This window comes from Acipenser ruthenus, chromosome 8 (genome assembly GCF_902713425.1).
Source record: "Acipenser ruthenus chromosome 8, fAciRut3.2 maternal haplotype, whole genome shotgun sequence".
In the NCBI taxonomy this organism is placed as follows: Eukaryota; Metazoa; Chordata; class Actinopteri; order Acipenseriformes; family Acipenseridae; genus Acipenser; species Acipenser ruthenus.
In genome coordinates this window covers 13,678,431-13,692,467 of record NC_081196.1, presented here as the reverse complement: position 1 = coordinate 13,692,467, position 14,037 = coordinate 13,678,431, and the positions used below count along the sequence as shown (strand labels likewise).

General features: G+C 43.3%; 1 protein-coding gene across 5 annotated transcripts in view; it reads left to right on the top strand.

The window, feature by feature from the left end:
• LOC117405689 (stromal interaction molecule 1-like) overlaps positions 1-13,620 on the top strand; it is a 58,045-nt gene extending 44,425 nt beyond the window's left edge. The window contains exons 10-13 of one of the 5 annotated variants that reach the window (XM_059029515.1): positions 195-427; positions 2,940-3,020; positions 6,656-7,034; positions 9,087-13,620. In XM_059029515.1, coding sequence (XP_058885498.1) covers positions 195-427; positions 2,940-3,020; positions 6,656-7,034; positions 9,087-9,630 — 1,237 coding nt within the window. In that variant the 3' untranslated portion in view covers positions 9,631-13,620. Of the gene's footprint in view, positions 1-194; positions 428-2,939; positions 3,027-6,655; positions 7,035-9,086 lie in introns of all 5 variants that reach the window. The other 4 variants (XM_059029518.1, XM_059029517.1, XM_059029516.1 and 1 more) reach the window with 4 other exon arrangements.
• Positions 13,621-14,037: the final 417 nt, after the last annotated feature.

Here is a 14,037-nt window from a genome sequence, read left to right as displayed (position 1 = left end):
TGTTGGATATATTTAGGCTCTCAGCTGGGAGCAGCTGCTGCAATTCTTGTGGCACAGTAAGTAAAACCAAATGACCAAGTAGGAGAGCTCTTGATCCAAGTGGCTCACATGCAGGAGAATAGAAAGCCTGCCTCTCTCTCTCTTCTCTCTCTCGCTCGCGCTCTCTCTCTCAATATCTTCTCTCCCTCCCCCAGGCAGGCACTGAGTGAGGTGACGGCCACCCTAAGAGAGCGACTCCACCGCTGGCAGCAGATTGAGATGCTGACCGGCTTCGCCATTGTCAACAACCCCGGCCTCCCCACACTGGCCTGCGCCCTGAACTTGGACCCCAGCTTCCTGGGGGGCCGCCCCGCGCCCCAGCACTTTATCATGACCGACGACGTTGATGATATGGATGAGGAAATGATGTCTCCTGGCACCCTCCAATGTAAGAGATTACACAATACAATGGGATTAGGTATGCCCGGCATTATGCCATACAAGTCGATGAACAGTGATGTACTGTTAATGTTCCAGTGAGAACCAGCAGGTTACAGCCAATCAAAGCATTTTTGAGAAAATGTAGCTGTAAAATTGCTTTGAGGTTTTCAATTTCCTGACATGTGTGCTGAATGTGACTCCAAAAAGTATTTAAGTAACAAAACAAAGTTTTTAATATATTTCTTTTTTTCTTCTATAAAATATATTCGACCAATATATTATGAATCATTATAGGGCAGCTGCTTCTTTGAGCTAAAATATAAATATATATATATCAATGCCACCTTAATTATTTTTTATTAGCAATAGAAAAAACACACTTTAAAAGATAATTATAAAAAATACATTTCAGGTGTCCTAATCAGTAGTACTACTACAGCATTTGACATTGTTTTTTGCCATTCCTAGTTTTGTGTGTCTGTGAAAAACCCAATATGTTTAACATAACATCTTCAACTGATAAATATTGGTATTCTAAAATGAAATATTAAGGAGCAATATCTTCTAAAAAACACTAAAGAAACTATACTATAGAACCATATATATATATAGATCTATATCTATATATATATATATATGGCGGTGTGGTGTAGCCGTTAGATAGCTCTAATTTAAAGCAAGCTAAACAAATGAAAGCTCTGAATTACATGTTGCCTGCGTAGCACTGCATTGCATCAAGCACGGCCCTTTACTGCTCCTGCTTTGAATGAATACAAACTGGGAATCAGCCTTTTTTTTTCATTGGTGTTTGGGTGTCCTATTTCCTGGCTAAGCACATATTTCACACTACTGGAATCAGTAAGACTGATTCTGAAGTGATAACACTGACAAACATGTATCTATAATGATGTGATTTTTTAGGGTTTATGAAAATATATATTTATTTAAGATTTAAAAGAAAATCATGTATTTAAGACTATTTATAAGTGATGTCTGGGTTCCTTTTGGTTTCGTATTCATTTTTTGGTTTATTGTATTTTTTAAATTGTTTTACAAATCAGAATACAAAAGATTTTACACATATAAACTAGATACAGAAACAAGGAGCACACAAACACATAGATAATAAAAATGTTAAAAGGCCTCATCCAGGGAAATTCATGAATTAAGTATAATCTCCAAGCCAAGCGTTCATGTGACTTCAAAGTTCTGTCAGACATCCAGTCATGTCATTACAGCACATTGGGTCAGGGTGCTTTTAAGGACAGATTTGTAACGTGCATTTATCCACTGGCCTGGCCTGATCTCTAGATTAGCTTTGAAGAGTTGAATGACTCCATTTGGAAAATAGGACATTGAGCTGTTCACCGCAAGGTCCTGAGTTCAATTTTATAGCAGACGAGTTCTTGATCAAAAGGCAATCCCATCTGCCAGCTGGAGATGTCAAGAGCTACATGGGATCTTCAGAGTGAACGTCACCCCATTAAGAGTAGGAGTGGATCTCCAGGCCAGAGCTGCAGCACATTGTGCATGCATGGGAAAGTTCAGAACTGCATCTGCAGAAGGGTTTAGTAACAAGTGCTGTCAATTGTGCATTTCATTTATAAAATGAATTGTTCACCCAACAACTGATGTTTGTGGGTGTACAAGTTTAACCCTTGACTGCCACCTGTTACATCCTTTTGTTTTCCTTTTAAAGTCTACACTGATTTCTTTTAGTTTTGATTAACATGTAAAATGACTATAAAGGTGAAAGTGGATCACCTGTGTACACGGTCACACAAAGTTTATCACCTTCGTTGTCTCCTGTCAGTTCAAGTGCTGTGCATCCCGATGAGACAGGGCTTTCCCATGTAAACAAAGCAAAACCGCTCTGCAAAAGTAGCTGTGGAGACAAATAATTTCAGAATGCCACCACCATGCATTTAAATTAAAGCAAATGTATTTTATCTATATATTTTTTCATTCATATTGCTACACATCTCTCAATTGTTTATTGGTAAAGTCATGTGTCAATCAAATTTGATACACGGCACCATGAACTGGCAGCTAGTTCAACCAATGAAAACTGAGTGGTAACCAGTGGTTGAATAGGAATTCATTTTCTTGTAAAATAAACAATATATTATAGATAGAATATATAGTAGTCACTATGCTACATGGTGGCATTCATATAAGGTTTAAAACCACTTTTGAAGCAATGGATGCAATTCTAGAGAGTTGAACTGATAGGAGAGAACAACCACAGTTTAACTGAGTGCCCGTTCCTTTACAAGTCAATGAATGAAAACATTCAAGGTTAATTCAAAGGAAATCATTACATTTTAAAGGAGAGCAGAAACTCCAATCTTTTTGCATTACTCCAGCTGGACGTACATGGTACAGTGGCAGTCAAGTGGTTAAACACAGTAACGTGTGTGTGTGTGTGTGTGCGCCTAGATTGCTTGAACTTGTTACAATCGTTAACCCCTTTTTCCTCCGCCTCCTGTTGTTCCTGTCGTGTGATTGGCTGACACAAGATGCAGCCTGGTTGATGGACCGGCAATCCAGTGATCACTGGCCAATCAGCTCAGAGAATAACTCCCTGTGGAAATATCCGGGTTCGGGTATTCATTTGTTCAGTTCCCTCCCACACATTTTAACAGTCACGCCTGTTGCCACAAAGAGCACCTAACATTAACGGGTCTATTTTTAGCGACAGCTGTGTTGTGGAGTGGGAGGAAGTGGGTTCAACTGCATTTATGAAGTTATTAACCATTATAAAGACTTTTCGCCACCTTTTTCCTTTCTTCTAAGCAGAACCCCCTTCACAGCTGAGTCACTAACGATCACAACTGTCCTTCTTTCTGTTAGATTATTATTATTATTATTATTATTATTATTTATTTCTTAGCAGACGCCCTTATCCAGGGCGACTTACAATCGTAAGCAAAAACATTTCAAGCGTTACAATACAAGTAATACAATAAGAGCAAGAAATACAATAAAACAAGTAAAGTACAAGTTTGACAAACCACAATTCAATAATACAGCAGGTAATAGTGATAGTTACATCAGGATATGATTAAATAGTGATAGTTACATCAGGATGTGATTAAATACAAAGTACTACAGGTTAAAAACTTGGCAGATTACAGTATTCTGAAGTACAGGATTAAATGCAGTAAAATAGGGGCTGATAAGAGCAAAATAAAGCACATTTACATGAAGGGTGATAGTGTCCCAGGATACAAACAGAGGAGTTCTACAGGTGCTCTTTGAAGAGGTGAGTCTTAAGGAGGCGCCGGAATGTGGTCAGGGACTGGGCAGTCCTGACATCTGTAGGAAGGTCATTCCACCACTGCGGAGCAAGGGTGGAGAAGGAGCGGGCTTTGGAGGCAGGGGAGCGTAGCGGTGGTAGAGCTAGTCTTCTAGTGCAGGCGGAGCGGAGAGGTCGAGTGGGGGTGTAGGGAGAGATGAGGGTCTGGAGGTAGCTGGGTGCAGACTGGTCAAGGCATCTGTAGGCTAGTACAAGAGTCTTGAACTGGATGCGAGCGGTGATCGGGAGCCAGTGGAGCGAGCGGAGTAGTGGAGTAGCGTGGGCGAAGCGAGGCAGAGAGAACACTAGGCGGGCAGCAGAGTTCTGGATGAGCTGGAGCGGACGGGTGGCGGACGCAGGGAGGCCAGCCAGGAGGGAGTTGCAGTAGTCTAGGCGGGAGAGTACCAGGGCCTGGACCAGGAGCTGGGTAGCATAGTTGGTGAGGAAGGGTCGGATTCTTCGGATGTTGCTCAGGAAGAATCGGCAAGTGCGTGCCAGAGTGGAGATGTGCTGGGAATAAGAGAGGCAGGGGTCCAGGGTGACTCCAAGGTTCTTAGCTGAGGAAGAGGGAGAGAGTGTGGTAGATTCCAGAGGAACAGAGATGGAGAGATCAGAGGAGGGGGAGGAGGAGGGAAAGAAAAGGAGGTCAGATTTAGAGAGGTTGAGTTTGAGGTGATGCGAGTGCATCCAGGAGGAAATAGCAGACAGACAGGTAGAGATACGGGAGGAGATGGTGGAGTCAGAGGTGGGGAAGGAGAGGAAAATCTGAGCATCATCAGCATAGAAATGGTATGAGAAACCATAGGATGCGATGAGGGGGCCCAGGGAGCGGGTGTAGAGAGAGAACAGGAGAGGACCCAAGACTGACCCTTGGGGGACTCCAGTTAAGAGAGGGTGAGGTGTGGAGGTTGCTCCACGCCAGGTTACCTGGTAAGTGCGGTTGGAGAGGTAGGAGGAGAACCAGGCCAGAGCAGTGCCAGAGATCCCCAGGTCAGCAAGAGATGATAGTAGAATAGAGTGATCAACAGTGTCAAAGGCAGCAGAGAGGTCGAGGAGAATTAGGACAGAGGAGAGAGAGGCAGCTCGGGCACATTTAAGTGAGTTGGTGACAGACAGGAGGGCGGTTTCAGTAGAGTGAGCAGAGCGGAAGCCAGATTGGAGAGGGTCAAGCAGAGAGTGGTTGGACAGGAAAGCAGAGAGCTGGCGGTGTACAGTCCGCTCGAGGGTTTTGGAGAGGAAGGGTAGGAGGGAGACAGGACGGTAGCTCTGGAGGGAGGTGGGGTCGAGGGTAGGTTTTTTGAGGAGGGGAGTGATCGAGGCTTTTTTGAAGGCAGAGGGGAAGATACCAGAAAGTAGAGAGGTGTTGAGGAGGGAGGAGATGAAGGGGAGTAGAGCAGGAGCAGCAGCTTGAAAGAGGTGAGTGGGTAGGGGGTCCAAGGCACACGTGGTGGGTTTGTGACCCTGGAGCAGGGAGGAGAGGTCAGAGTCTGAGAGGGGCAAGAAGGTGGAGAAGGAGGGTGAGTTAGTAGGGGTTGCAGTGGGTGTAGGAGTTGGAGCGGGAGGGGGTGCGGGGGAGGGAGAGGTGTTAAAGAGTTTGCGGATATCTGAAATTTTAGAAGAGAAGAAGGAGGCAAAGTCATCAGGGGAGATAGAGGAGGGAGGAGGAGGGGGGGGAGGGTTAAGGAGGGAGGAGAAGGTAGAGAATAGTTTACGTGGGTTGTTAGTGGAGGCTTGGATTACAGATTGGAAATAAGCACATTTAGCAGAGGAGAGAGTAGAGGAGAAGGAGGAGAGGAGAGTGCGGTAAAGGTCTAGGGCAGCAGGGAGTTTGGTTCTCTTCCATTTCTTTTCAGCAGATCGCAGTGCGATTCTTGCCGAGCGGAGCGCAGAGGAGAGCCAGGGATGGGGAGGGGAGGGGCGAGCAGGACGGGAGGTGAGGGGACAGAGGGAGTCGAGGGAGGAGGTGAGTGAGGAGAAGAGGGTGGAGGTAGCAGAGTCTACGGAGAGTTGTGAAAAGGAGTCGATAGGAGGGAGGTGAGAGAGAGCAGTGGAGGCAAGGACAGAGGGGGAGAGAGAGCGGAGGTTACGGCGAGAGGTGACAGTGGGGGTGGGAGGAGCAGGGAGAGGGGGGAGAGACAGAGAAAAAGAGATGAAATAGTGATCAGAGAGGTCCAGGGGGGTGACAGAGAGGGTGGAGGGGCAGCAGGCCCTGGAGAAGGTGAGGTCCAGTTGACGGCCAGCTTTGTGGGTAGGAGGGGACGGAGAGAGACAGAAGTCGAAGGAGTGCAGGAGAGGGAGGAATCCAGCAGAGTGGCTGGGGTTGGAGAGATGGATGTTGAAGTCACCCAACAGGACAGTCGGGGTATGTCGGGACAGATTATGGGGTTTGCATGTACTGTTTTTGTTTGTTTTTCTCAAGTTGAAGTATGTAGAGGGTTCGCAATGTGCGTTACAAAGAACATCACTGGAGAGAAGGATGAAACATATGTCATAGCTAGGAGTCTGAATTATTTGAGATAAAGCTAGAAAACAGCTAAGCTACTAAGTTTATATACCTTTTCCAAATCAGAAAATAATATTCAGGGTGCATCTGAGCACAGTGGTCAGTGAAGAACCAAATAAAGATTAATAAATAGTGTATTTGTTGTTTCACCAGGGCAAGGATCCTGTGCAGACATCTTCTTGAAGTGATTAACGAATGAGGAAGTAGTGTGAAAAAAAACAGCGATAGTGATGGTGCGCAAGCTAAATTTAATATTAGCTGGACTTAGCAATAACAATATTTTCTTTGATTGTTCACATTACGATCACACCTTTTAACACTTTCATTCTAGCTGTTGACATCAGTGGTAGAAGTTAGACCTGGATTACATAAGAATGGTATGTTTTGTTCCCATGCTCCCTCACTCATCTGTCTCTCTCTCTCTGTCTCTGCAGCTCCCAGTATGATGTCCCTGCGGCAGCGGCACATCGACCCTCAGCTGGCAATGGGCTCTCAGAGGTTGGTAGAGGGTTGTTATGTCCAGGGTCAGCAGGGCGAGGGCAGCCTTTACCAGACCAGGACTAGGGTTTCCCTGCGGCAAGCTCGCAGTCACTCGTTCGGACAATTCGAGGCTTTCGGGCCCCCCCCTCCCACTTCTTCTGCTCCCTCGCACCCCTCCGTCTCCTCTGCCTCCTCTTCTTCCTCATGTGGCTCCTCCCCTGCTCATTCTGTCTTCCTCCATCCCTCCCTCCATTTCCAGCCCCTGGACACCATTCCGGACCTCGCCCCTCCGGACATCACCTCTGGGGTGTACCAGCGATCCGACAGCTTGGGGTATTCTTGTTTGTATTTTTAACCTGCATGCATGGCATATGGGTGTCTTTGGTTTGGTTTTAATTGTTTGTTCTTTGAGTTGCAGTGTTTCGTTTTACTAGTCTTTTCTATGAAATGAATATTTTACAGTCCTCCCTTGCATTATTAGTTCTGCACTTAAAACAGTTCAGAGCGAGTATAGGTACAGCCCTATGGCATTAAGTAGGGTTGTAACAATTATCAATCATCATGACTTAAGTTGGAGACATTTTTAGTTTCCCCCTTTTATCCACTTAAAGAAGTTCAATTGTATTAGCTGGTGATTTATTATTAATTGGAAGTAAGATAGGGTTGAACTCTTGCAGAAGTGATGGAAGAAGTTCAGCACAGGAAGTGTAAGATTGCAGTGAAAATGTGCGGTTCATTTACAAGACTGGAATTGATGTATTGGAGTCATGTGTTGCTGTAAACATATTATAGTTATTTAATTAAAGATAGAACCTGCTTTTGTAAATATCCAGACATATCTTGTACAGTGAAGGTGCTCATATGTCACACTTCCATAAATATATAGAATAGTGTATAGGGTGCTGTACGATACAAGCTGATGCCCAAGGAGTTGCTTTGTCACTATCTTTTACAATAATTAAACATGAATAATTAAGTGGTATAGCCATCAGGTAGAAACTATCTGATAAAGACATTTCAGCAATATCGGGGTCTACTATATATTATAGACATATCTATAGAACCGCTTATCCAGTTGTGATGGCACTTGGTAAGGACATTCCTGTTCCTGATTGGTTGTTTTCCAAGTTGATGTGCAGCTCTCCGTTGCAGCAAACTTGTTTTGAGATACACCAGCAAACTTTTCAGAGTCTTTATTACAAACTGTGCTGCTGATCGCAGTACCTGTGTGAGGCACAGGATAGCATATTAGAACAGTGAGCTTTAAAACTTTCAAATAAATCACCCCTATGTTATAAATAGCTAGGGTTCAGAACCTTTCAGTGAGAACAGGATGAATAGAATTTTTGTAAGAGTGTTGGTCTAATAATGAGTGAGATGGATATAGCAACGTTTTATCTGAGGTCCAGAGAACCAAGTGAAAATTCCTCATACGGTATGGATTTGTTTCCACTCTCCTTTCCCCCCCCCACCTGTCCCATTTTGTTCCCAAAATGTTGTGTTTCTCCGTCCTGTCCTTCCTGCCTCTGCTCAGCTGCTTCTCCCTGCAAGCCCCCTCCCTCGAGTCTGCATTGCTAACTAGTGTGGTGTTCAAAGGGGAATGATCTGGTGGTGCAAGAAAACCTTAAGATAAGAATTTTGGCTTCAGTTTATTCTTGCGCAAGTTGTCCAAAGCAAATGCCTCGTCCATAACTTTAAAGACACAATCATAGCATTTCAGATAGCGAAATAAGAAGCCTGCAAAGGCAAAGTTGTTCAGTAGTTTCTTACAGATGTTAAAATGCTTTCTATTTGATTCCCTATTTTTATGCCTAGCTGGTAGAAGATTGTGCCATGTGATAATTAAGGGTTATTGCCATCAGCAAATTAAATACATTGATGAAATGAGCATTCCTTCATTATTTAACAAGGAGAGTACCCTTAAGATAAGTGTTATTCTAAATGTTCACTTTTTATTTTAAACAAAACCAAACATTTTTTGTATAAATCTTTATTCAAGTAATTACACAAACCAGCGATTGCTCTTAATTAATTTTTGCATTAATTGCATGTATCTCCTCTACCCCCTATCTATTACCCTTAAAAGCAGCCAGCAACTATGATTGTACAGGCTCACTTAACCAGTTTAACTGTTCCAACAAACAGAGTAACCCACGTCTGACCTAAGGGATGAGATTGAAAGTAGTTTTACCACAGATGCCTGCAGCGCCTTTAACCTTCAGTTTGACTTGTGAATGGACGTTTTCCAAAGAGGCACTGTGAAATGCCTCTAAATATTTGTAACTTTGTGTGTGTGTGTGTGTGTATGAAACAGTTTAAACAGTTTCCTCTTTCTCCCTGCACACTTGCCCTCATTGCTTTCTTTTCTCTATCCCTTTCCCTTAGGGATCTGAACCGTTCCGACTCAGACTCCTCCCTCTCCCAGCTTAGCGAGCAGCAGCGGCTCTCCAGTTCCTTTGGCTCTGGCTTCAAATCCCTTCCCATCAAGCCCGCCTCTCTGTTCCACGGTGCCCCTGCCAGGGCAGAGGAATCAGCCAGCGCACATGGTCACACCCCCAACGGCGGGAACCGCATCCACGAGGCAGGGACCTGTTCTAAGAGCCTTGCCGACAGCCCGCTATTAACAAAGAAGGTGTACGGTCATGGGATGGAGAAATCGGCCAGCTTGGGAGAGATCAACAACGCTCTGGCAGGCATGTCCCAATCCGAGTCCTCCCGGTCACTCAGCCCCACTTCCACTGAGCCCGACACTCCCTCCCCGACTGGGGAAACCAAGCAGGAGGCTTCTGGAAAAACAAGCCGCATCCCACAGCTCTCCACTAAGAAGAGCCCCCTGGAGGAGGACAGCGCTTCCACAGGAGAAGACACCGACACCAACGTCAGCCGGAAGAAACACACGTTCAAGATATTTAAGAAACAGAAGAAGTAACGTGTTTCAGAATTTCACATGGCAAAGGGGTTATGTTTTTATTTTTATTGGTTGTTTGTTGTTTTTTTTATGTAGAGAAAGAAGGGTTGATGAAAAAACAAACTTTATTGCGAGATATAAATGGCCGGTTTGTAGCGGCTGGAACACTGTCTTGATGAGATTTGAGGGTCCTTGTACTGAGGAGCTGAAAGAAACTAGGAAATTATTTTTGGGAGGGGTGCAAAGTGTAAAGCGCTATTTATTCTGCAGGAATTGGTGCCAGTCTTTTACAAGTTTAAGGGAAAATTAATGCCCTGGTTCGGTTCTAAATTCATTTGAGTACATTTTTTTGTTTGCATGCCTTTATTTAATTTTTTATTGTGATTGACGCAGTGGGTGTTTGCTTGCTTCTTGTTGTGTTTCGCTTAACAACCAGCACAGAAAAATACAATTTGTTAGTGAGGGGCGTTCAATATTAGTGAGACCAAAAAAAAACAGACTATTACTGAATCTCTCTTTTAAGAGTAATCAGACAATGTTTAACGCAGTATCTTGTGGTGTACTGTAGCTGATTAGAAAGGGGTCTAACCTAGAATGTCATTAAAATTCAAACAAATCAATTTACATTTTGTCGGAGGAAAATCTCCAGCTCCAAATTAGATTAAAAAAAAAGCGGGGGGGGGGTGGGGTGGGGGAGGGCTAGGTTATTTTTTTTTTTCTCTCGCTGATAATTCATTAAACCTAAATTTGGTCTCAAAACAGGGAACAGTGCCCATATGAATGCTCAACGGCCAGTATTTGTGTATTGTATTGGGAGATTTCCTGTCTCTCTGCCTTTTCAAATACTGCCTGCAGTTGACAGAGTGGCACTGCTAAGGACACAGAGCTGAAACGGAAACTGTTGAACTGCTGAAATTGCTCCAGTGTTTGCTGTGTTGTTTCTTTTATGCATGACTCAATAAAAACCAGGGACCTTTTTCAACGGTGCTCTCGTGTACCACGGCTGTCAGGGAGAGCTGAAATGGAGTGAACTCGACTGACATCTCGTGAAAACAAACTTCCTGAGGATGGTGAATGCTGTGCTATTAGTTCAGGTGGAGGGATGAGTTAGCAACAACAACAAAAACTCATTTTGCTGAACTTTGTCTGCATTAGTCAAATAATCCGGTCATTTGAGATTTACAAAATCATTCCTAAGGGTTACCAGACTGTTGCTTCCTTCCACCAACTGTAGCACAGCTGTCAAATGACCCAGAATGTGCTGGGTCATTGGACAGCAACCAACTTTCTGCCTGCTAAAGCTTACCATAGTACGCCCATGATCTAATGGATTGAAATCAAAGTGTCTTCCCACAATCCAGAGCTCAGTGGAGGAGTGAAATGTTTAGGTGATCTTAGGAAAACATTTTTATTTTATTTTGTTTGATCTTCACACGTCTGATGCGTCCGTTTGTTTTGTCAGTCGGGGTCAGACAGTGCCAAGTTTCCATGGTTACCTGAGAATCGTGGCAGCTCTTTGTGCAATGCATCTTACAGTACTTTGAAATACGGTTCTGGGACTGATTTGAAAAGTACAGCACAGGAATTTAAATTCCATTCTTGACTCAGCTGTTTGCCTGATCTGAATCCAGTATACATTATATCTTTGTGTGTTTGTGTATATGCACACTGTAAAATCAGAAATGTATGAAAATGGTTAAATATATTTTAATGTGTTTGTCAGAAAAAAAATGTTTCTTCAAGTTGTAATAATCAAATTATGAGGACAAATTACCACAATAATAATGTGTTCTGGCATTAACTTATTTTTTATTGTCACCATTCAGTGTGGTAAGGTGTATTTTTTTCCCCCATAGCAGGTGACTAATATAACCCCGTACAGTAAAAATAGACAGTTTGAAAGCTTTGTTTGAACAGAGTTGTCAAAATAAGGGCTACGTGAAAGAGCTGAACCTAAAATACACAAAAAGGTATCATTTTATGCTGTTTTCACACAACCCTTCTTTAAGAATGTTAGGCAGAGTTGTCTCTGGTGTCCTCTGAAATATCTTGGTTTAAGAGATCCACAAAGTGTTAGAAACTCCAGACGCTGGTGCATGTCAGCTTCCTGTGTGACGGTATAGAATAGTGTCATTTCACCCGGCACACTTAATTTGCTCAGGAACACCTTAGCAGCTCAGCAGCTGTTGCCCAGGCCCACCACTTCCTAGCTAACTTTGTAAGATAGTGTGGTCAGAATGGAGTAGAAATGGATCAAGGAAAACCTGCAAAAAACACGACGGTCCACACGTTTGTTTGCATGCCCTGTCGCTGTTTAACCCTTTGATTTCCAACGGCCTTCCTGAACAGTAAATCCGTGCACCCTTGGGAATCGAAGGATTATTGGCTGCTGATAGCACTACTGTATTTGCTCCCGCAGAGCATTGAGCTGCTATCTTTGAACTGAAACAAGCATCCACATACTGTACCAGCACAGGGGGTCTTTACTGGTTTTATTTCCTTTTAGTGCATGGTTCTTGTAATGCCAGGTGACGTCTCTCTAGTGCTCAGTTTCATTGTACACTTGTAACAGCTTTAAATGTAAAAAAAAAAACCGTTTTACTGGTAATTTCATTGGTCAGAAAGGTTTTAATGTACTGAGTTGAATTAAAGACCCATTTCTCCCCTTGATCAGTCTGAAAGTCTACCCTTTTGGAAGGACAACAAGCTGTTATTGGTGTGCACATTTGTACCAGAGCTTTAGAAGCCCCAGACTGGCTGAGCCAGGAACAGGCTTCACTGACAGGCAGTAGAGACTGGGATAGAGGTAAATGTCTGCAGCTGCTTCAGTCCTGCCTCCCCCAGCAAAGTGTCACTTGAGAAAGTGGACAGTGAATAGCAGCCATGGAAAATTGGCCATAAATACTAAAGTCACCACTGAAAATAAGTGGACACAGAAAATAGTGTCACTGCTCTTGCACAGACACTTGTAAAGAGCGGCTGCCAACAGGTTATCAACATTTCAATCTGAATCTGCTCATCAGGTTTTGGAGCTACTTAAGGTGAGCTGACATGCTACACTCACATAGGTGCATAACCTTGCACAGATCTCTTACCCAGACATTCTCGCGCACTCATATTCACACACGTGTCTCCACGCGCACAGAGCTGCTGTAATTGGAGCTTCAAACAGGAGGCTTCAGTGTCTCTGGGGCTACTTACTGAAATGGAGATTCCTTCACAGAAATACCCTCACAGTTAATTACACACGTGTCCCTATATATACTCCTGTGTACCCACATCCTGTGTTGAATAGGAGTTTCTCTGTGCCTTCTGAGAGTGTAATTTGGTTCCCAAAACTTTGCTTTCAAAGTTTGTAACTCTGGAGACCACATTGAAACCAAAATAATGCTGCGTACTGCATTTGACATTGGAAAAGAGCTGTTTTTTATTGTTTGTACTGTACATACTGATGTTTCTAAGAATGTGTTCATGTACTGAGTTGTGTCTCACCAACCCCTTTCTCCCCTGAATCAAAATTATATATATTTTTTTTTTTCTGCAAGTCACATTTTTGTAAAGAGCCATTGTTTGCCAGTGAATACTAGTAATAGTAAGTCTGGGTTGTCTGAAAGTTCACTTTTACATGGAAATGAATAGAATATGGGTTGAACCACTGTTACACGGAGCACCTCAATTAACTGTGTGTGTAAAGACCCAGTTGTATGTTTGACGCTGTCTGTCTTGTCTATTCTCCTGTCTGTCACCATCACCAGGCTGCTCTCTTGGTAGTGGTGTGAAGCTTTTTGTCAGCGCATGCTACCTGCTGTCTTGGCTTAATCAGGGTGAAGGGAAAGACGTTTTCAGGTGTTTTATTTTTTTATTTTTTTGTTTTCTGTTGTCCCTTCTGCTTATGTTTATGAAATAAGTAAAACTTTGTACCAAGTTCTGCATCTGCTGTAACCTTCTGGACACTAGTCTCCAGAACTTTTTGGCACTCCTGCATGAAGCAATAAACTATTTTGAATGAAATCTTTTTCTTTTTATTTTGTAGCAGTTTGTTTCAACCGTTTCATTCCCAGGTGGATCCTGGACAGTCCTGGTAAACAGTAATTATAATTCCAGCTATGATTCAGAACCAATTAGTGGGCTCAAATGTAGAAGTAGGTTCATGTTGTCCTCCCTCTGAGCCATGATGAAACAGCATCCAGACCAGAATTGATCTAACCAATAAAACGCAATGTGTGTATTCAGGTGCTAAGGTTGGGGTCTGATCTGTTTGTTTGTTTGTTTGTCACACTCAGGAGTGACACAGCACAATTAGACTGTATGTGCTGTATATATTGCTTCATTATCTAGCCCCACAAGTACCTAATATGGAATAGTTGTAATTATTTACCCCCCAAACAATGTTAAAAGAAGCTAAAATGCCATGGCAAAGCCTGCTGT